General features: G+C 31.2%; 1 protein-coding gene across 1 annotated transcript in view; it reads left to right on the forward strand.

Annotated features, from left to right (window-relative positions):
- The window catches only part of LOC143228894 (far upstream element-binding protein 1-like), a 38,066-nt gene extending 24,257 nt beyond the window's left edge, over positions 1-13,809 (forward strand). The window contains 9 exon segments of the mRNA XM_076460327.1: positions 3,166-3,340; positions 3,977-4,027; positions 4,030-4,160; positions 4,675-4,733; positions 5,332-5,432; positions 10,002-10,139; positions 10,585-10,704; positions 11,943-12,240; positions 12,910-13,809. Coding sequence (XP_076316442.1) covers positions 3,166-3,340; positions 3,977-4,027; positions 4,030-4,160; positions 4,675-4,733; positions 5,332-5,432; positions 10,002-10,139; positions 10,585-10,704; positions 11,943-12,220 — 1,053 coding nt within the window. The 3' untranslated portion in view covers positions 12,221-12,240; positions 12,910-13,809.
- Positions 13,810-24,541: the final 10,732 nt, after the last annotated feature.

Raw genomic sequence — 24,541 nt, forward strand, 5'->3', positions numbered from 1 at the left:
TGTGCTTTCCTTATCAATAAGTGTTAATACCCATACCAGCCATTCTGAGATACATTTTTATTTCAAGTGTTGAATTCTCAGTTTTAACTTCTTTATCAACTTTGTTTTAAACTGCCGGTTTTAGGTTTTCAACTTCTATATATTTTGAGCTTGGAACCAATTACTTATTTAATTTGTAGGTATTCTTAAGCCACAGTGTAAATTTCTAGCCCTCGAAGTTTTGTATTCTACTGAGATATAAACAAAAGTGAAGCCACTTGATAAAGAGAAACCCACTTGAAATAAATATGTATCTCAGAGCGGCTGGTACAGATATTAACACATTTATTGATAAGGAGAGAACAACGTTTCAGCCTTCCTAGGCCATCTTCATGTTTTTTTTCTTAACCTGGAGATGACCTGCAAAGGTCAAAACATTATTCTCTCCTTGTCAATAAAAGTGTTAATACCTGTACCAGCCGTTCTGAGACACAAAAGTGAAATCTATGTGCTATTTCCTCCTGTCATGTCCTTTCTTTCAAAACAAATGTTAGTAATTCTGTGACATTTGCTGATGAATTATTCATAACTAATAAGGAAATGGCTATTTTGATTTACTGAATTTTGTGTAAGGGTAATATGTTCACACAGCAGATTTGTAAATATTTGCTCTTAGTTTCATTGTTTGCTATTGTGCAGATTAGCTTCACTAGCTAACAAATTTCAAAAAAATATTTAACCGTCTTATGTCTTAGCTGGAATACCAGTATAGTGGTTTTAAGACATGTTTTCTTCTGTTGTGATGATAACGTGTATTCTTATGTACTACAAACATTGTCACAAAGAGTGGTTAGCATGTAAAGATTTAAGAAAACTGTCTTTTTTGTCTATAAGAATAAATAATATGTAATTGTTACAAAATGCAGTAATTTTTTAGACGGGGGAAAAGGTTAATTTACACTTTTGTATTTTTCAACTTTTCATTTTAACCTATAGTGCCAGTTTTAGCACATTTGGTGTTAGAGAAAATAACAAAATGTATAAAGTCCTACTTGAGAAACTTAACATTCATATAATAAATTTTAGAGGTTATGCAAATAAGCTATGAAAACTAACATGGAAAAAAGTAATTTTATTCATAACATGAAAATCACCTTGCATTTAGACTAGTCAAAGTCTGAGTCAGATTGACATAGTAAGTTTATAGACATATCTTTAATAAAAATTTTGTCAAAGTGTGTATGGAAAATTCAGAATTGTAGTAACCATTAATTCTCAGCATGAGCTCAATCCAGTGAACTGATCCAATACACACTAGCTTACGTGACGCAGTGTCAAACTGTTAAAAGATAAATACAAAAGGCTTAGTGCTTATAACATTATAAATTTACATTGTGTAACTTCAAATTTGGGATGTCTAAAAAGGGATGTTTGAAAGGCTGATTCATTTGCTTTATTTTCCACTAATATTGTGCAAGAGAAACACAACTGTTTTGTTTAGTACAGCTATGCTCAAAGGTTTTCTAATTCTGAACTTCGAAAGAAATATGCTGATGTTATAAAGCCTTATTTTTTAATTGTTTAAGCCAGTTTCATTTTTCTGTGGCTGTTAATTTGAAAATATTCATAAGCAATAATAAATAGGTTTTACTAATGTGTTGATGTAATTTTCATTAAATTTCTGTAAAAGTTTGTGTAATTTATGAAATTCCTGATTCATAGTTTGCTACTATACTTATTTGTACATGTTTAAGTATTTTTTGTTTTAAAAACAAAACTGAAGTGATAAATATCTGTCATTACTCATTTGCATGCTATTAGAGCCAGACATAATCAGGTGTTCTACTTCAGATGTCTGGTGTCTAACTTGTGCTACATTAACATTAGGGGATAAATACCTGTAGCATACTTATGTGTTACAACAATTACTGTTTCCTTACAATAATGCAAATAGAACAGTTTTGGTTGTTAGGTGATTTTCTTAATGTTTTGGATTACTGGTATTTGAATGTTCTTGAACAAATTTTGTGAAGGAATACTTTGTATTATGTCATATTTATTATTAGTATCTAAATAGTTTAATAAAGAGTGCCACATAATATTTATAGTATAATTTGATATCAAAAATATAAGATTAATTGACCTTTGAACTGGATTTCACTTAATAAAATCTAGTTAAATATGGGCATACGGATCTGTCAATTTGGCTGACCTTGAAAAACCACAAAGGTTATACTGGGATGTAAATTTACTGAATTTCATGCAGATCTTATAAAAGACCTGTCATAAATAAAAATTCAGAATTAATACATTAAATGAGTCTCAATTTCCAAACCTTTACTGAGTCATCATTTTAAAAACTATATAGTAAAATGAACAGTATCTGTTTTTTTTTTTTTCTTTGTGCATCATTTTTGAAATTGTCAATTTTTTGTTTTAACAATTTCAGCTGTTTACTTCCTTATATTTATTTAATTTAATCTTGTGGTTTAATTACTTGACTTGTACTTCTGTGGGAGCATGTTAGCATATATGTCTAGTCTGCATAGAAAAACTGTTTGCTTGAATGTGTAATTACAAAGGTCTATCTGTTGTTTTTTCTGTAAGTTGTTGAAACTACAATTCATGTATCTTTCATATACATAATCTAGAGTGCAAGTAATACATTGCTCACTAAAATGGAATATACAAAAATAGCTTTTAACTGGTTTTCTAAGTAAACAGTAAACATGTGCAAAATGTTAATGGCTATGGACATTAACTTTGCTCACACACACACACACACACACACCAGTTTCTTTCAACTTTATATCTAATCCTATTAAGTTCAAAGAATGGTTGCCATCTTGAAACACTAAAAACACTCCATAGTTTTATAACCATGTGCACCAAATCTGAAAACATGTGGTTGAATAATATACTTATGTTGGCTGAAAATGGAAGAGTTAATCTGTTTTTAAGCTGTAAATTCATTGTTATTTATGGCCTTTGTTTGTATCAGTAGACTATATTCTATGCTGTTGAAGTTACAGATATGAAATGAAACTTAAATGTACTTAAAACAGGTAGGAGTGTATATTGTATAGAAACAGAAATGCAGTAGTTATTCAGTTATTTGAAATAATTTGCACATAAATTAGTGTTGATAGGAAGAATGAAAACTAGATTTTTAAATATTATTAACAGATGAGAGACCAACAAAATGTTGGTAGAGGACGTGGCAGAGGCTACGATGGGGGCCCAGGAGGCCCACAGTTTGGTCCACCGGGTCCAGGAATGGGAAGGGGTCGACCTGATGGTGACATGCAGGAAATTACTTACTCAGTTCCTGCAAATAAATGTGGTCTTGTCATAGGCAAAGGTTAGTTAACATTTGAAATTGCTTAGATTTTATTTGCAGCTTATATTAACTTCTTTGTGTGATTGTCATTAAATTTGTGCACATGTGAACTTTCAGATTTATGTTTCATTAACCTCTTTATTTGAATATATAAAACCTTGCTGTGTAAAAGTAATAAAGCAAACAACTTCAGTAGTTACTCAACACTTGCACAGTATTAGAGCCAGACATAACGAAGTGTTTCACTTGTTTCAAATGTCTGGTGTCAAACTTGTGCTACAGTAACATTACGGATTATATTTCTGTGGCACATTTGTTGAGTGTCACAGTAGTTACTATTTCCTGACAATATTGTAAGATTTAAATATTGTATTCACTATCATGATTATTAACGTGTGCAACATTTTGTCTGAAGTTGTCAAAAGGTATAAACTGTTGGGTTTTATTATCTGTGTTTTATTTATTGTTTTTGAACTAATATATAATCATAAACAGCAACAATAGTACCAATGCTTTGTCATTTTATCCAAAAGGATGGAAACTAAAGACTGTCACAATGCTGGTAAGTGAAAATTGTTTAATTCTGTATATGAAATTTTTCTTGTTATGAAAGATGTGCAATTTCTTTTAAAATATTAAATATTTTTTGTAATCTAGGTGGAGAGGTGATAAAGGGAATAAACCAAGAGAGTGGAGCACATGTTGAATTGTCAGAGGTCCACCTCCAAACCCTCATGAGAAAGTGTTTATAATAAGGGGAGCTCCTCAACAAATTGAGCATGCACAGCAGTTGATAAATGAAAAAATTGGAGGAAGTGGAAATGTTCATCCAAATGGTGGTGTGAGTAGAATGGGATCATATTTACAACAAAGAAATCAAGTACTGGAATCTTCATGTTTAGTTTTAACAGTTTCAGTTAATAAACACTGACTTTAATAAAGCTTTCATTACTTAGCTTAATGTTGGTCCTTTAAAGAAATACTGTTATAATAAGTCTTTAAGTTCTTCATATCAATACATATTTGTTGTGGAAAATCTTTTGCTTGGAGTACTATAGTTTGATAACAACTGTTATTCAATTAATCAGATGTAATTGATTAGTGGAGCCATCAGTCATTGGATTGTTAGCCACCACTAATATCCCAGCTCTATTAAAAATACATTGTGAGAATTCCAGTGAAAATATAAGTCTGTATTATTTTTCTTGTGTCAGAGTTGATACTTTTACTGATTAGTTTTTTTATTATTACCAGAAACATGTTTTTAATAGTAAATTCTATTGTTAAAAATGTGTAGTGTGTTAAATATTTTATCAGTTTTTGAACGAACACATAAAATTACTTCATTTATATAGCCTCCTGTACCTAATGGACCAGGGCCTGGACCTTACCCAACACAGTATCCTCAACCTTAGTAAGATTTTACTTTTAGAGATGTACAGTTATATAAAACATCCACAGAACACTTTGCATGTGTGTTAAAATAACATCTTAATAAGTGTCAAATGTAAATTATTTTTAGATACTTGTATCATAGCTCAAACCTTGGTTGAAAGGTTCATTATTAAATGTAACTAAATCTACTAATGGATGTAACAAAAATAAACTGCTAATTTTTAGTCATTTCCAAATATTTTGCTTTTAATTTTATTCAACAAAGGGGGGGGGGTAAAATATATCATTTATAATACATTGTAAAATCATATTCTAGAGATAGCTTTCTGGGATATATTGTGTTAACAGTAATAGAAATGTTGTAAAGGCCTTTCTGAACCTACTATGTGTAAAATAAATACTAGGAAACTGTTTGTAAATATTAAATATTGTACATTATTATGACTTAAAAAGGTTTATGGTAAATAGCCAAGATGTGAGGGGGAGGGTGTTCAAAACTACCTAATGATATGTTGCATGAAACTGGATATAGAAAATGGAGAAATAAGAGCTATAGATTTTAGAAATACAAATAATGCAGTATTTTCAGTTTTTGACTGGTTTAATTCTTTCTACAGTCAACAGCAGCCTGTACCACCAAACCAACACTATGCTCCACAAGGATGGGGCAATGCTTATCAACATTGGCAGAACCAACCAGCAGCACCAAATGATCCTAGTAAGTAATGCAACTTCCAGGTTAGTGTAAAATTGACTTTTAAGACACTTGAATTACTAAGTTTTAGTTACCATCAATGAAAAAGTAATCCATAAATCTCATATTCTTACAGTGACAACCTTTGACTAAATGTTCAAAACTTGATACAAACTTTCTTAAATGGTGACTAGTTAGGATGCATCCTTGAAAGTCTTTGAAATTGAGAATGGAATTTTAAGGGTATGAAAGTATCAGGTCGTATCATAAGTAATGTCTGAAAATTTAATAGAGAAAGTGAATCATTGTTTCTGTTTTTGTAGAAGGTTTTAATGACTAAAACGTGTAGAAGGATGTGTATAAACATGTTCAAATAAAAGAAACTAACCCAACTCCACCTATTCAGATCATTATGTAGATGGATGTGTCTGAGGAGCATATTAGACATATAATGCTTTATGAGTTTAAAAAAGTCAATAGTGCAGCAGAAACTACATGAAACATTCAAGGTGTTTCATTGACAGACTCCACATCATAAAGAAAATGTCGAAGGTGGTTTCAGAAGTTCAGATCAGGTGACTACAGCTTAAGTGATGCACCATGTTTAGGTTGTCCTGTTGAGTTTAATGATGACATACTGCTGGCTGCATTTGGTGAAGATTGTGCTGTAACAGTTGAAATACTAGCACAGAAGCTTCATTCAACCCATTCAGCAATTCACTGTCATCTGCAGAAGCTTGGAAAGGTGTCAAAACTTGGAAAATGGGTCCCCCATGATTTGACAAAAGCCAACTATATAGCAAAAGTGAACATTTGCACTTCTCTACACTCTCATGAATGTAATTCACCTTTTTTTGGGCAAGTTAGTGACTAGAGTTTAAAAATGGATGTATTATGAAAATGTTAATTGCTTCAAACAATGGCTCAGTGCAGGTAAATTGGCTAAAGCAAAGCTCAAAATGGACCTTCACCCTAGGAAAGTCTTGTTAAATGTTTTGTGGGATATTGTTAGTGTGATCCACTTTGAGTTGCTGCTACTCAATGTAACGATTACATCAGACTTCTATTGTCAACAGTTAGAGTGCTTGAATGTTGCACTGAAAGAAAAGAGGCCTCTTTTGATCAATCATAAAGGTGTTGTGTTACACCAGGATAATGCATGGCCCCATGTAACAAGGATCACACCCACAAAGACTGAAGAGCTAGACTGGGAAAAACTTTCACTCTCTTTGTTCTCCAGATCTTGCCCCATCTGATTACAGTCTATTCCGAAGTTTGCAGAACTATCTTGATCGAAAAGAGCTTGGAACACATGAAGATGTCAAAACTACCCTCTCTACATTCTTTTCCTCCAAACCTCCAAACTACAGTTTTCTGTAATCTTTACAGGTTGTGAAACTTCTAAAATTTCTTCTGAAACTGCTTTCAGAAAAAAACCAATCATTTCAGACTCTCACTTTTTTATCTATTTATTTATTGAAGACCAAGTTGTTCTATATTGTATACATTCTAAGTCAGTTAGTTTACATAACTAACACATCTAACTCTCCCATCTTTGTGGGGTTTTGGGTGTCAATGCTGTGTGAGAAGAAAATAGAGTTCACTAAACGAGAGGCCAAATGTGAAATTTGGGATTTGTTTACAAAGTTTTTTGTAGGACTAGCTTCGAGAAGTTTTGGGTAAATCATTTTAAGTTTGAATATGCCTTAGGTACTTTGACTTAAGGTATTTTGATAGCTTTCTAGACAAGATGAGACTGCTCATTAAAGAATAACCACTCTTTGTAAAATACTAAAACTGGTTGTAAGTTACTTGTATTAGTTGGAGATGCTTTATGATGCGATGCTTAAACAATCAATGAAATGCAGTTTCTGATGGTTCAAAATTTTTATTTCGAAGTACAACTTGAACAGATGTTGCAATTATGAATTCAGCTATAATAAAATCAAACATTGCTTACCTGTTATGTATTTATAATTGATAACTTTTATCCCTAAAATTTTGCTCATCTTGTATAGTTTACATGGTGTTTGATAAGTATACCAAGTTGCTATAACCAGAAGTTAAGCCTGAGTTAGGAGAGCTTATAATTTTTTTTTTTGGTTGATATTTGTTTCAAGATCAATCTATTCCTACTTATAGTACCTGTACATTTGTGTTTATTACTATAATTTGTGTACATCACAAATGTTATCTTGATCAAAAAGAGCTTGGAACACATGAAGATGTCAAAACTACCCTCTACATTCTTTTCCGTCAAACCCCAATAATTTTATAGAAGTGACATTCAGAAGCTTCTGAATCGTTGGTAGGAAGTAATTAATAATAATGGAACATACATTATTGATTAAATTACATTAAAAGCATCTGAAATCCTTTCTCTTATTCTGAACCTAAAATTGCACATTACTTAAGGGATGACCTGATTGATACTTAAGACATTTTGCAAAATATTACAATTTATTAATAATCTAATTTTAATGCATGTTGCAGAGCTGAGCACAATAAATAGTTTGTTTTGTTTAGTCCATATTCACATGTTGAACGAATAGGAAATTTATAAAATTTCAGTTGAATTTGATTGATTTTTGATGTAATTTTAGCTTTGCCGTAATTCTGGAGATTTGTCTTGGTGATTTAATATGAACCATGCTAGTTCTAATCTAAAACATTGTATTAGATTTGATTCAGTTTTCTGTAATCTTCACAGGTTGTGAAACTTCTAAAATTTCTTCTGAAACTGCTTTCAGAAAAAACCAATCATGTCAGACTCTCACTTATTTATTTATTTATTTATTGAAGACCAACTTGTTCTATATTGTATACATTCTAAGTCAGTTTATAGTTTTCTTGTTTGATATTTGATGATACATTAATATTGATTCTTTAATTTGCCAATTGAAGCACATAGATTAAACAATACTCAGCAAGACCAACAGTGTTTTTTTTCAGTGACTTTTGGCCTTACCTTTTAAAATGCTGTCACTTTCATTTTTGTCAGGCCTTATGGAGTGTTATTTTGTAAATAACATAATAGTTTATTTTCAGTAAATAAATAAATTCTTGTGTATGTGTATTTAATCAAAAATATCTTGGGTGTGAAAAACAGTGAGGCCATAAAAAGGACTGAACTTTAAGGTTAAAGAAAAATCAGAATTGATGTATAAACTGCTAGCTACATTTATAGCATTGATAATTTTATATTAAAGATTCGTTCATTAGTTATCCTGGCCATGGGACGTTGAGTTAAACAGAATACACAGATGTTTTCTACTTCTCGTGTAATTCAGTGCCCAAATCACTTTTCACTGAGATTGGAGAATAGAACTGAAAGTACATGTACCTGTCAGTGTGGCTGGATTTTCTGTAAATATTTGTAATGAGGCATCAATCAATACAGAATCCCAAAAGATTGCAGTGTTCTAAACAAAACAATTACACCCTCACCAGCAGTAAAAACTATCTGAAGAAGGCCACAACCAAAAAGAAAAAACTATGACTACTAACATTTACCTGTTCTACATGCAAAACTTTGAACAGCTGAAACACAGCCAACAAGTTCATCTTAGATGTCCAGTGGAAATCTTACAAGACAACAAGATGTATTCTAGTAAAACTCAAATGGAGATCTTCTAACGAGAAAACAAACATCTGGGAAATTCCATGTTGCAATGACACATTTTGAAGAAATGGGGAAAAAAGACCTGGGAAAAGAACAGACATAACAAGACCCATAAAATGATCAAATTCAGCCACTGCAAAACATACCATATCAATTGGACACAAAATGAACTTAGTTAAAACTTGACTAGTTGACATACAATTTGGAAAACAAGAAAGTAAAACAATCTGCTTTAGTGTGATAAGGCTTTCACCAAACAGAGATTCTTGATTTAGAAGTGAGCAGTCTGTGGCTACCATTGGTTGAAATAGCTTGCAGTCTGTCCACCAATCAGAACCAAGGGTAAACAAGCTAATCACACCATATCTTCTATAATCCTCCAGGACACTGTAAACACCTGCAACATCACACACACACACTGACCTGTCTAATTTGAAACTTTGTCCCCTACACTTTGTTACAGCAGGCAGTTCCAATCCATTCCAATTTGCTCATCATATTTAAATTATGTTTTTAAAGTTGATTTGGAAGTGTGTATTCATTCTTTAAACATCCATAGTTTTGGAAGTATTTAGCTTAGTTGTAGTCCAGAGGTACTTACAAATAATTGTGTAATGTTGTAAAACACTTTCTAAAATTATTTAAGATTTGTTTAAAAACAGATGGTTTTGTGAAATTCTTAACTGCAGAGGTTGAGTGCTTTATATTAAACCAGTGTTTAGAGTATCAGCTACAGTTGTACTGTTTATTACTATGTTTTGACAATAACTGTATAGCGTAGTTTCCATTAGAATAAAAACCTGTCATAAGACTCATGACTAGAGCATACGGTTTCTTCTGTGAATGTTGAGTAGGTAATTTTTAAACTTAAAAGCAGAAAGTGCTAATTTCACCATTTTTTTTATGGAAGTATTGAATGTCATGAAATGTTACATTTTTGTATGACAGAATAATGTGTTTTATATGTGTAGCAAAAGCTGCAGCTGATGCAAATGCTGCAGCATGGTCTGCTTATTACGCTCAGTTTTATAACCAGCAACCACAGGGGCAGCCCCAACCACAGCCTTCCCAGCAACAACCACAGCCTTCGCAACAACAACCACAGCCTGGTAAGAATTTATATTAAATGGTATATAATGTTTGTTACAATACAGTATGATAGCATAATGTACATAAACTGGATTAACTTGAGCCTTAAAACATGACAAATGATTAAGTTGAAGGTTATGTCAGATTAATTATGATTTGACAAACTGTAGTAATTACGGAAAAATGAAAGGGTGGTTGCATGGATTTTCTATGGTTGATAAACCTATGTAGTATCAAATTCCTTATTCCATCAGAATTTAAAGTCATCAGAGGAAAGATGTTTTCCTGTCCAAAATGTGTAAAATGTATATTTACCATATTTTCTCCATTTTCAACTTTGGTTGTACCACAGTAAATTTATGAGACTTTTAGTCATTATTGGTACATTTCTTGAAGCTCTTAATTGTTTTTAATGAAGTAATTTTTGGTATGGCGTGACTTATTTTATGTTACTGTACTTGACAGCAACTACACCAAGTGGACAACCTGATTATAGTGCAGCATGGATAGAATACTATAGAGCTTTGGGAAAACACAGAGAAGCAGAGATTATTGAACAGCAGGCTCGTGCTAACCAACAGGCAAGTTGTATTTTGTATGTACATATAGTAATTAAACTTCTATTGTTGTATGGATGACCCCTGTGTGCTGTTTTAAGGCTATCTATTTATTAATGTAATAGTGTTTACAAATTTGGTTTGTCTGCTTACCTACACCTTCTGTGACTTTAGAACTTCTCGAGTAATAGCTGTTCTTAAACCTAGAAAACACCTGCACTTCAGTATTTATGTGAAGGACCTGTTCCTAGATCTTTAAGTGTTAATGTGTGAAGAATATTGTATTTGTATGTGTGCTAGGCTGGTTCTGGCAGAACACTGGATTTGTTTGCCTGTTGTGTTGAATCATCACTAATCTTTTATTTACATCAGTTCTGAAGTGGTAACTCCATAATTTCATACAGTTTGATACACAGAACTAACACATCTAACTCTGGGTGTCAATGCTGTGTGAGAAGAAAATAGAGTTCACTAAACGAGAGGCCAAATGTGAAATTTGGGATTTGTTTACAAAGTTTTTTGTAGGACTAGCTTCGAGAAGTTTTGGATAAATCATTTTAAGTTTGAATATGCCTTAGGTACTTTGACTTAGGGTATTTTGATAGCTTTCTAGACAAGATGAGACTGCTCATTAAAGAACAACCACTCTTTGTAAAATACTAAAACTGGTTGTAAGTTACTTGTATTAGTTGGAGATGCTTTATGATGCAATGTTTAAACAATCAATGAAATGCAGTTTCTGATGGTTCAAAATTTTTATTTGGAAGTACAACTTGAACAGATGTTGCAATTATGAATTCAGCTATAATAAAATCAAACATTGCTTACCTGTTATGTATTTATAATTGATAACTTTTATCCCTAAAATTTTGCTCATCTTGTATAGTTTACATGGTGTTTGATAAGTATACCAAGTTGCTATAACCAGAAGTTAAGCCTGAGTTAGGAGAGCTTATAATTTGTTTTTGGTTGATATTTGTTTCAAGATCAATCTATTCCTACTTATAGTACCTGTACATTTGTGTTTATTACTATAATTTGTGTACATCACAAATGTTTTCTGATTTAACATTCTAACTTTTTTAAATACAACCAGTTCATAATGTAGATAGATCTGAGATGATTTTCATTCTTTAATATTAGTGAAATGTTTTGTTACAAAATATAGCTTTGTTGCATTTAATTTTGCTTACCTTGCTGTTTCAAAACAACATAATATAGAAAAGTCACCAGAATAGAACCTTTTTGTTTGTAAATACTAGGCAGGACAACAGTATGCTCAGCAGCCACAGCCATCTCTAGCTCAGCCTTCTGCTCCAGCACCGCAGGGACAACAGCCGTCTACAGCACCCCAGCAGTCGCAACCTGCACCAACTGGGGCTCCTCAAGGACAACAGTATGGGGCCCCAGCTCCACCTGCTCAGTGGAATCCTGGAGCATACTCCCAGCAGCCACAGCAGCAACAACCCCCACCTCAGCAGCAATCCTTTCCCCAACAACAAAATCCTTATGCTGGGTATAGTTACTCTGGCTATGGGCAGTAATATTGTGTACATCAAATTAGGTATGCTGGTAGGTACAAACGTAAGGTAGCACGTTCCTCAGTGTAAACTTTTTAAAGTAGCTTTTCAATTTGTGATGTAAATTGGGATGCTGTTTTTGAAATTTTCTTGTTTCTGGGTATGCATTTTTTTTTAACCTGGTTTTGTAAATTGAAGCTAAAAAAATCAAACTTAACCTCAAATAATGTAAGGATATTGTGTCACCTCTGTTTTGTAAAGATGAAGTATGAGGCAACAGAATGATTCAGACTTATATTTTGTGCTTTCTTTAACATTGTACCACTACTTAGGTGCTGAGGGAGAAATAAGTAATTAGTGTAAGTATGATTAAGTGTTTGTTTTTTGGTTTGTTTTTCATTTATTACCAAGGGTCATGCATACAAAACAAAACTTTTGGGTGTTTTTAAATAACATCTAGGGTAATCTTTGGTTTGGTTATATTGTACTTTGTTTCAAAAGCTAGGAAAACAATATTGGTGCTTGTGGGCATTGGCAGAACTGCCTGGTTGGAAGTCAAACAGTTTTTGATGGTCCTCATCTTGGGTAAGTACCAGTGATGGACAGAGTAAAATAACAGGTTTGGTGTTTTAAAAAAGTCTTTTTTTTTCCAGAAGCAGTGAAGTGCACTTTGGAAAACAGTGTGTGAAATTTGCTGTTGTATTTTTTTGCAGAGAAAGGAGTTCATTGCTGATCTGTCTTGCTTGAAATTTGATGGTGATGATGACTCCATTTGAAGGGTTTCCTGAATAATCTTGTTTTTGTGGTAGTGAGTTATGTCTGTGTGTACCCAGGTAACTGTGGATGCCCATGAAACATTCAACATACAAAACACAAAATTTTTATTTAGTTTCATTATCATGACAAGTAGTTTTTAAACAAGTACATTCAGCTATTAGGAACTGTAGAACTCCTTGTAGGTAGGTCTCATTTTTAAACCTATCTACTTTCACTTCTTAATGATCCTTGTGTGGAAAAAAATTGTATAGACGTTGTGATGTTCTTAAATTTGGTTGAATGTAAATTGCATTGACTAGGATTTTACAGTGACAGTCCACACTTCACATTCCTTGGTATCGATAGTGGCTGTTTTGAGTAACATGCTTGAATTTTTGCAAGTCAACCTCCCCCACCCCATTCCTTTTCAAAAGAATATTTATCCAGATGTTTTTTCAGTAGAAATTGTCAGACAAGAATTGAAGAGGAAACAGATCAAGGCAAGGAAACATGAGTACTTTTTAAACAGTTTCTGAATGTGAAACGATGAAACAAACGTATTAGTCATATTAACAGTTCATGATGCTAATTAATTGTTTTTTAATTATTTTGTTTCTGTGAATTACAAAACCTGGGTCTCCAGTGTTTAAAGTATGGCTTTAGGGTTCCTCTTGTATGGTACAGCTTTCTTTAGTTTACCATTGAGGTTCTCACACACACACACACACAGATAAGTGTGTTCAGGCTTAAGAAAGGGTTTTTAAGGGGTGAAAGTTTTTAGCTGTATGACACGTTGTTTTGTACTCTTGTGATCAATAAATCATATTTTCAGTGCTTAATAAAGTTAGGTGATTAAATTGTGCCTCTTGTTTGTGTCTATTTCATGCTGGTATGAAATGTTAATGGATTATTTAGTTAATGTTAAAAACGTGTGATTATAATTTGATAAGTTATAAGTTGCTAGTTTTTCTTGCTATATATCTGAATCAGAATTATGTTGGACCTTAAACACTAAATAACTGTTAACATTTCAAAAATTGGGTTTTCTTTGATTGTAAAATATACGGCTCAGACCCTTGCTTCTTGGTTATGCATAACGTTAGTGAAACATTACATTTTGCCATTTTAAACTCTTGAAATTTATGTGAATCGAGGAAGTTCGTTTAATAATGGCAAAAGTTTGATGTTTCACTGTAGTTATAGATAACCAAGACACAAAGCTCCAAGTTGTACATTTTCTGAAATTTACATGGATTTAAAAAACAACTTATTTTAATTTCTTATTGAATTTTTATGCTTTATTAAACTTGTAAATTACAAAATGTTTTTAAGAATATAGAAATTGACTAAATACTTTATGCTTCTGACAAACTTTATGGTTGGATCCCATTGGTATAAAGTCAAGATTCATATATTTACTTCATGAAAGTATTAAATGTGTAAACATAGAACTTATTACAGATTGGGAAACAAATGGTGAAACTGCACTTAAAATAATCTTTGTAGGGTACATATGTATACTTGAAAGTCTATGAAATTGAAAATGAAATTTCAAGGGCTTTAAAGGGTTTGTTTCTGCAAAAGTACTTGAAAATGTCATAATTGCCAAATCTATAAATATGTCTAACTTTAATGCATGTTGTGGAGTTCAATGTAATAAATAGTCTATCTTTTTAGTCTACATTCATAAGTTCAACAAATAAATAATTTTGTAAAAATTTCAGTGGAATCTGATTGATTTTGATGTAGATTTTAGTTTCCAAATAGTGCTTGGAATTGATCTGAGGAGTTTAGTGCAAACATGTGTATGGTGTACATAAATCTTAAGTAAGTTGTTAATTTCTGATCTGAGTGTATTCTTTCTTCACAGATTTTAACGTGTTGTCTTCTAGTTTTTAGTTAATTTATTCTCTTTTCCAACAAGTAAATTTCGTATTGTTACATTCATTTTTTTTTTTGTGTGTGTTATGAAGAATGTTCTATCAACATTTTTAAGAGTGGTTGCATGTATTTTGATTGTAGATTTCTAGGATATAATTTTAATCTTGATTTATTTTCAAAATCATCAGCAGGACATGCATATACATAGCATATTTTTCCAACCTTGAGATCCATTTATGTACTAAAAGTAGTCTTTACGTGGATAAGATATTTGATAGTAAGAGATGGAATATACTGTTGAAATGACTTTCTTTATTTTGAATATTCATATTAACTAATTCTGTTAGTATATATATATATATATATATACACCAGATTGCTTGCCAATGATAATATGGATATTTCTTGAACAGTAATTAGTGTATGTACATTGTTTTTAGTCATTGTATCTCAGTAGTTTTTCATTTCATATTATTAGCTTATTTTCAGTTTTATAACCATAATTCCTATTTGAATTAAAGTATGAAAACTATTGTACAAATATCTGATTTTGTGTATAAATCTGTATATTTTCAAAAATTCTGCTAAAGATCATAAAATCATGGATTAAAAATCTGTCCCACAGTTCCATTGATCAAAATAAAAGTGTAATTGTCCAAAGACACAAAATTTTCTAAGGCTCAGACAACAACAAAGCATATAAATTACAATGAGATATAGAGCAGCACCAAGTTTTTGTGTGTGTTTTGTTATGAACCTGCCCCTCTTGCATCTCCTATTTACCCTATCGAGAAGGGTCTTCCTGTAGTTGGACATCAAAGAACTTGTCATGTTTGTAAAATAACATTCAAAATTTTATTGAACTACTGTTTTATAAATTTGTGTTAGTGCATTTGGTATGAAGTTGTACATTGTAATTATCAATTTAAAAGTATTCAAATAAAATTAAAAGTATTGATTTTTGTGTGCCAATGATATGTTTCTGATGTTGAAATACAAACTCTATAGTTTCTTACAAATTGGAAACTCAAATTACAAATACTGAGAAGCTAGAATATAAAATAAAAACCTATTTTTTCTGTTTTCTGATATATTTAGTGAATCATTCAAGGTGGCTACGTCCACCTCTTCCATTGCTGAAATAGTTGCATTTACCTACTTTACCTAAAGATGTGTGTATAGCTAATAAAAGCTCAGGATGTCCCTGTGTAGTTTTCCTAGGTTTCACAAAGTGTTTACACTAAGTAATATGGAGGTCTAAAGAAATAAATTTTTAAACCCAAATACAGGTTAGTTACTAAACCTGAAAAATTGTAGTGGAATTCTATGGTATTAATATAGTAATCTATGATTTTGTTATTTCAAAATTCAAACCTAAACAACTTATTTGTATCTTCCACATGCAAAATTTAACAAGGCTTGGCAAATTATAGCAAACAGCAAACTAGCAAAAGGTTTATAAGTAAAAGAGGTAATTGTTTTCTATGCTTCTTTATTTACTATTTCATGTTTTTTTTTAAAAAAATCAGTGAAACGTATAAATAATATATGTACTCATACATATTATAACTGAAATGTAACTGTTTTAAAACATACTCATCCACTAGAACACAGCCTAGACAAGTTACTTTGACAGACAGCTTGTACTGTTGGACCAGTGACACGAGAGTGCATATGCTGTATCAGTGCAACTTGTGTAATGTCAGTGAGATACTGTTGAAAAGTTCATTAAGATAAAAATATTAGGTATTTATAAAGTCATGAACAAGATTTAAGCTGTTTAGACTTAACATTTGTAGTTTTGTGTTATAAATTGTAATAATTGCAGAATGAAAAAAAGTGTAACTTGTATGTGTTTCCTAATTTTTATCGTTGTTTATCATGCCAGTCAAATTAACTTCACTCGGAAAGAAATACAGAAATGAAAATAACAGGTAAAATGTAGAGTTTGTTTAAAAAATAAGTTATTTGGAGATAATAGATTTTGCATGTGAAATCTAACAATTCTCTACTGCATAAAACTGTTTTTAATCTTAATTAAAATTAATTTTATGTTGAATAGTCAACATTTAGAAACAAAAATAGACAAGCAAATAATTAATTTAAAAATCTGCAGAATTTTGTGAAGATGCATGTACAGTATAACTGCTTAGTAGTGACTGGGGGATACAAGCTGGGTTGAATTGACCCACCTGTAGTGAAAAGGTAAATGATGACAGTATTTCAGAAAAGTGCAAATAAAATGCTTCATGTGGAGTCCTTTATAATCAATGCTTGAAATAAACCAGTTAAAAATTCATTTCAATCACAGTAGTTACAGAAAAGTCATTATAAAAGATGGAAATCATTGAAGGATGTTACAAAAGTGCTTAGTTGTTTTAAAGCAGAAAGAAAAAGACCTAGTGAATACTAGTGTACATTCTCTAGGCCTGACCAGCACCTAAATTTTTTAGGGGATTCCTTGTACCAAAAGTAACATTTATCATTAAAAATGTTAGTTTGGATCTTGATTGGTAACAGAAAAGTCAATATGGTAAAATCAAATGCCCATCAGAATGAAAAACTGTGAAATACTATTGAATTGAACAAAGTTCAGTGGTAATCTTAAATACAAGTGTTGAGAATTAAAATTTTGATTCATAAATTCTATAAATTAGTTTTCTTAGAATTATTTGTCAGCAGTTAGTTTAATGTCAAAACTATCAGTCACTTGTTCATACTCTAGCTCAGTGGTTCCCAACCAGAGGTGCTTGCACCCCTTAGGGATGTGAGATAATATTTGTTTTTGCCACCTTCACCTTTATTCTTAAATAAATAATTACTGTGAGGGGTGTGAGAACATATTAAAATTTTTTTAGGGGTGCAGGGCATACAAAAAGTTGGGAACCACTGCTCTAGCTCAACCTGAAGAGAGTTAGAGTGTTTATTAAAATATTTGTGTATACAAGTCAGAGGAACTTGATTTAACTATAATTTATTTGATTATTTCTATACATTATATATGAGTAATAATTTCTGTGCTACTTACTCTGGAATGAGAGCTAAAGTGTTCAGTTTTTGTTATTTTAATGCTGTAATTTTTAGACTCTTTGTAATGATAACTTATACTTTTTTTTTTGTACAAACCTCCCACATTTGTGTTCTGTGACTTCATCCAGACCTTCCAGAGAGGTTTTCTGCTGGTATTTGCTTATATGCAACTTTTCTAGCAATTTCCATGTGGATAAGAACTGCACTTTTTATGGTTCCATAAGTCTGGTGGTTGTGGACATTTTCATCCTGGGTGTATAATAGTCAAGGAATATTAATTTTAAAATACATCCATTTGATAAAACTACATGATTGACCTTTAGTGAAATAGCTACTGGTGCATTTATTTAAGAATAAAATTATGTATTATTGTTCTTCTAAGTGCATTTACTTAGAAAACTTAATTTCCAAGACTTGAACACAAAATAGGAATGATTTTTTTTTTTTATCAAACATTTCACTGTATGATCTGCAGTTGCGGTAGTTTTCTTGTTTGGAAATTGAGTAATGTTTAACAAAAGTAAAAAAAAAAAAATTAAAGCATGTATTTAACCTATTACTGAACTGTTTTTGCAGGATTATAATTGTTATTTATCTGAATATATACAGGGTGGAGCAAATGTGACTAGACTGCTGTTTCACTTTGTTTAATTTCCACTTGTTACTCAGAAACAAACAGGGAAATTGATTTTGGTTATCTTTGTAGAAGTTTAGTATCTTTTGTTCCACCATCTTGTACGTAAAGAATGACATTGTGAACATATCTTTAGACATCTCTTATAGTTTATCTGGTGATGGTTTAAGAACTAAATACAGTGTGGCAAAAGTACATTTTGAACATGTTCAATCGACTGCAAAATTTGTAATTAGCAAAACAGTTTCTTTCACTAGTTAAGAAATGTAAATCTTTTAGCATTGAGGTTTGAATTGGGTAACTGAATAAATATGCAAATTGAGATAACATTTTAATTACAGGCTATTTTTCTCTTTCTTATTTTCCCAATCTGTGAGAGCAAATTGAAACTTTCTTTTATTTTTTCCTATGAAATATGAAAAATATATTTAATACAATGCTAACAATTTAAAAATAATTTTCCATTGAAAAAAAATGCATATTCAGTAATTTTATTTCTTAGAACTGAGTTGTGATATGTAGGTTTTCAAACTCGGTTTGTATTCTCACAGCATTTTAAAGTTGTTTGGTTAATAACAAATACAGGCTTAATGGTGTAAAAATATTTTCTTTTAAACTAATCAGATGTAAAATTATATTTCACTTGACAAGTTAATTCAGTATGTAGCATGTTTACTTGTTGCTTATAAAATTTGTTTTTTTTCTATACGAGTGTACACTGCAAACTCGTAATAGTGCAATCACGTCTTCGACACTTTAGTAAATTATAAAAGAAATATTTAATACAGCATCAACAGAGAATAAGATGAAAACTATATTGTATTCCTTCTTCAGTGATGTCTTGCATTACCAGCTTTCTTAAATATTGTGAGAGGTGACCACAGGAAGTAACAGTGCTTGTTACTTGTGTGTTGTTAAAACCTTTTATAAAAAAAAACTCAAATTATTCCTTCTTCTGTTTTTCAGGTGTGTTATTTGTAGATTATTCTCTGAAAAGTTCTACATGTTTCTAGTTTAAAATCTGTGTGAATAAATTAAGGTTACTTTGTTCAGTAATTTAAGATAGTTTTATTTTTTTTCAAGTACATATGTATATATTATAGATGTCTTTTTTGTTATTTTTAATCTAACTTAAGGAAGTTCCATGTTAAAATAGAAATGACTGATTAGATATTAAGGTGAATTGTTAATTAATCATTGTCTTTATTTTGTTGAAAGTTGGTTTGTTTTTAACTGTAATGTTAATTCCAGTAAAGTATTGTTTGTTCTAGTTTTAGAAAGTTCTGTTCTGATAGTCTGAAAGCTCTGTGTAAACAGTTTTATGTCAAACAAATTTTAAAGATTATGCTTTTCCATTGTACAAAGGAAGAATATAGTTGTTGTTACCTTGCATGTTTTTCAAAAGTGTTTGGTAATTATAGAACTCTGCACTTGTCAGCATCAGAATTTTGTTAAAAGATGCAATTTAAAGAGCGGTTAATATATGATCCATGATATTCTTTTCTTGTATAGATCTACAGATAAATGTTAAATTTCCAGAAAGCCAATTCACATTATATTAAAATTTTTCAATACATTTAACATGATGGGATAACACTTTTTTTTTCTTACCAGAATGAATTAATTTAAAATTAAATAAACATGCTTAGCACACATTTCATAGAACTAATCAATAATACAGTAAAAAAAAAACTTAATGGGATGCTTGTATTAAAATAAAAATTTTAATAAGAAATTTAATTTGGAGCTACAGTATTTACTCTGTATTGAATCAATATTATAAACTACAAGAAGGTTTTCAATGCTCAGGCTTAATTCTTGGTATTAACATTAGTAATATTTTTCTGATGATAGTATATTTTTAGTTAGGGCATTGTATCTGTACAACATAAATATGGTATAATGCTTCAGTAAACAGAAATTACTAATTAATGCATAAAGTTTATATTGTTTTCTTTAACTCTTAGGAGTGTAATTTTTTTGCATTCAGATTAAATTACTTCCATTATTTTTTGATAATTATTACAATAGGATATAAATTTTCAGTTTGTTTATTTGTGTGTGTGGATAATAATAAGGTTTAGATTAATTTTCAGCCAAAGGGACACAAATGTTATATGTTGTCACTGTCTGATGGGTAAATTAGGATTTTTGGCTGGATGCTGGGAGCACCTGCTTGGGTTTTAAGAAGTTATGGTAATTTATAATTACCATGGGAAGAAGGTAAAAATGAATCTAAATATCTAACATACAAGTAGCTTTGTAATATGATGAATTATGATTCATTACATGCTTCTTGTGGTGGTAATTGGATATAAAAAGTAAGGCTGGTTTAATTTCACTTTGATGTTTTCTTATCTTGTATAATTGAAATTAATTTATCTTTTTTGTATATTTTTCTGTTTGTTTGATTCAAGTTGTCATAGATTGTTTTTTTTCACTGGTGTGTGAATTTTTCCTTACAGTTGTCATGATGTTATGGCAACAATTAAATATCACTTATCAATGTTCTCCAAGATATGAACACTTGTAATCTTGTGCCTTCTAATATTTTTCCAATACGTCTGTATTTTAAAGTCTTGTATTATCTGTTAAGCTAGTGTGAAATACTTTCCAAAGTTAACATAGGTACTGTTCTCTATAATTAAAGTGTTGATTTGGAAGAGTTATCCATTGCTTGTTTGTGACAGAGTTCTTGTAAATTATTTATTGTTTTATTGTATAACATTGACTTAATTTTTCCTAGCTTGTTAAAATGGTTATTGATAATTGATGTTTGTTGGAATTAGGTTGTTCAGGTTTTTTAGGGGTCTTCATGTAATAAACATATCAGAATAAGATTGTCTTATGTGAGAATATTTATTATGTATTTCATTTGGTTTTTTTCCTATTAATATTACTAGCCTAGCTTTTAAAATGTGTTTTTTTTGTGTGTGTTTGTGATTAAAGAACTAGAATATCCTTTGTTCTATCAATCATAACTATAAGTGTGAAAAGTTGTAATGTTGTCAGTACATTTTTTTAAGGGTAATGTTTGGTTCTGAAATATCTAGCAAACTTGCAAGAACTTCTTATTTATGTACCAACTGTAGTACTTTTAGCAAAAGTCCAATGCACCTTGATTGGTAGAAATTTGTTGGCCGTTTTTTTTAAAGATCTCTAATGTAATCTTGAATTATTTATTTTTAATGTTTTATCTAAAATTTTGTCTGATTCATACCCAACAGATTTGGGCGTTAACTGGAAGCTTGTTATTGTGTCCCCAGCATATTGTTCCACTGCTTTTCTGGCTAACCTAAGTGTGAGTGAATAGATGTAGTGTTTAAATGCAGTTTTGTTTTCTCCTTGTTACTATTACTTTTAGTTTGAAACACGTAATTTAGAAACACTCGAGTCTGATAGCTGGGAAAGATGATTTTGACTACATGTTCATACTTTTAAATGAATATTACCAAGTTAGTTTTCAAAGTGAATAATTCTCCTATCAAACATATTACACATACTAATTACTTTTTATATATCGTTATTGTTTTACTTTAATTTTAAATTCTGATTTATTTGTCGTTTGAACCATTCCATTATGTAAAACCTCATTAGTTATTTTAACACATTTCTAGATGTTTTTTCTAATATTGTCATCAACAGAAACGTCTCAATGAACTTGGTCATCAAATCTACTTAACCCTTAAACAGTGGGAATGTTAACATGGTAGCAGTGTCAGTTGATAATGGCTGCCGTTTAAGGGTTAGCAGATGCCTGTGAGATTGGTTTTGGGGTCTCTCTTAAGCTCCCCCTTCAGGGGTACAGCGCTGTATCTACAGATTTAGTGCTAAAAATCTGGTTTCTATACTAGTGGTGATCAGAGCTTTGTGCTCAACATGAAAAAATGTTATCTTTGAAGTTTTTAAAGTAGTTGAGAGAAAAGTGAGAAATGATATATCAACTGAGGGCAGGAACTTACTGTACAGTGTTTTCATCCTAAACGTATGACTGTGTAAAGTAAGCACTGTTCCATAAATTCATTTATAAGTTTTAAAAACAGTTTCTTTGTTCCTTCATCTTTTATTTATTTTATCAGATTATCGAGTTTGTGTGTGTATATGTACACATCTTTTATTGATTCGCGTAATAATTTTGTCTTCACCTATGGTAACATTCATTTTCTGTGTAATAAACTTCAGTAGTAATTGGGGAATTTTTTTTTTAAATATTGATTGTTTTTGTTTATTTACCCCTTTTTCGTGAAGTTCGTGTGTTATAAAGATCCTTTGTGAGCGAGCAGTTAAGGCTGTGGATCGTCAGGTAATTAATACATAAACGTTACGAAAATGTTTTGTAAATCCTTTAGGATGTAAATGACTGCAATAATTCTCGTGTTAAAACTATTTCAGTTCCAAGGGCAATTATAATTGGGGCATTTCTACTTTATTATGGTACATTACGTCTTTGAAACGTTCTTTTCAAACACGTCGATGCCTTGTGGTAATGTTTAATTAAAACCTGACAATATTTATGGATAAGTTAATTTACCCTGTAAATATATTTATTCTGTGTTCTATATCAAACTAATGTGAGACTTAATAATGTGCTGCACTGTAGATTTTGGAGCTATGATTTGCAACCTGTTGCCTCAAAAAGAAATCACTTTTTGGCACTTCATGTGCAATGATGTTCCAATCCCATTATTTGATTAGCGCCTCCAATAGTCGATAAGTGGCGCTACCGCATAGCTGCCTTCCTTCTGGTAATTCAAAATTAGTTTAAAGTAACAGATGTGAAGATTTTCCTCGACCTAATTATCTGTTTATCATGTAGGCACTTCTTTGACTGTTTTAAGAAAAATTGGATTTTCCCTGGGGCTGTAAACGGGAAGAAGGTTTAGTATATATTGCCCTTTCACTGGCCTAGCAAAGCTATGTAGTTAAAGCACTCAACTCGTAATCCTAGGGTCGCGGGTTCGAATCCCCGTCACATCAAACCTGCTAGCCCTTTCAGCTTTGGGTGTTATGTGACGGTTAATTCCACTATTTGTTAATAAAAAAAAGTTGGCGATGGGTAGTGATGACTAGTTGCCTTTCCTCTGATCTTACACTGCAAGATTAGGGACAGATAGCCCTCGTGAAACGTTGCACGAAGTTCAAAAACAAATTTCCCCCTTCCCTGAAATTTCTTTTGTCCCGGCAAAAAGATATTTTTAAAAACATTTCATAGTTATTTGCATATGTACTCTATTTTGTGTGTAAATGTTTTCCAAGTATTATGTTATGATGTTTCTTTTGTAATGGGTATTCGCTATTGAAGTGTTAAAAAATTCAGTTATTTTTTTCCAAAAAGGGAGAAAATAGTATGTTATATATAAACTGAAAGAAGTGGTAGTGTTATCTGGGTTAAGGGGTATATTTCTAGCCATCCCCCCCCCAACTGAAATCATGGCTACAGTACTGTTTTCTCTTTAAAAATGTTTTCTTCTGTAGAATAGCAGAAGAAAATGCATTAATAACTTGTTACAGTTTATCTTGTCTCTATAAATGTTATCTGGTTGTGTAGTTAAATTTTTATCATAATTTTATATTTTCTGCATTATATCAAATTTGCTTCTTTTTTTTCTTTAATGACACTAAAACCTTAACCTTTTACATTTGAGAGATCACTCCTTGTTAAAGACGTTTTTTTTCTACAATAGCCTCAAGAGAAGGTTGTTTAATGAAGTGCCTAATTTCAAATGTGTTACGTATTCTGTAATGTAGTTTTAAAATGCAGGTTTGTTTTTGTATGTATTTGGAATGGCATGCGTTATTATATATTTGACTGATGAGACTTCATTGGTTCAGAGAATACTTTCAAATAAAATTACTCTGAGTTTACAAGAGTTATGAAAGGAAGAGATTTGATATGTTGTGATCATTCAGGAAATTTCAACCATTATGTTGTGCAGAAATTACAGACAAAACTATGTAATTGATCTGATTTGTGTGTCCAGGAAATGTTCAGTTGCTATTTATTGTATGTACCTAGTTTAGACTGACCACTACTACAGTGTCTT

The sequence above is a fragment of the Tachypleus tridentatus genome, chromosome 10 (genome assembly GCF_004210375.1).
Source record: "Tachypleus tridentatus isolate NWPU-2018 chromosome 10, ASM421037v1, whole genome shotgun sequence".
NCBI classification, from domain to species: domain Eukaryota; kingdom Metazoa; phylum Arthropoda; class Merostomata; order Xiphosura; family Limulidae; genus Tachypleus; species Tachypleus tridentatus.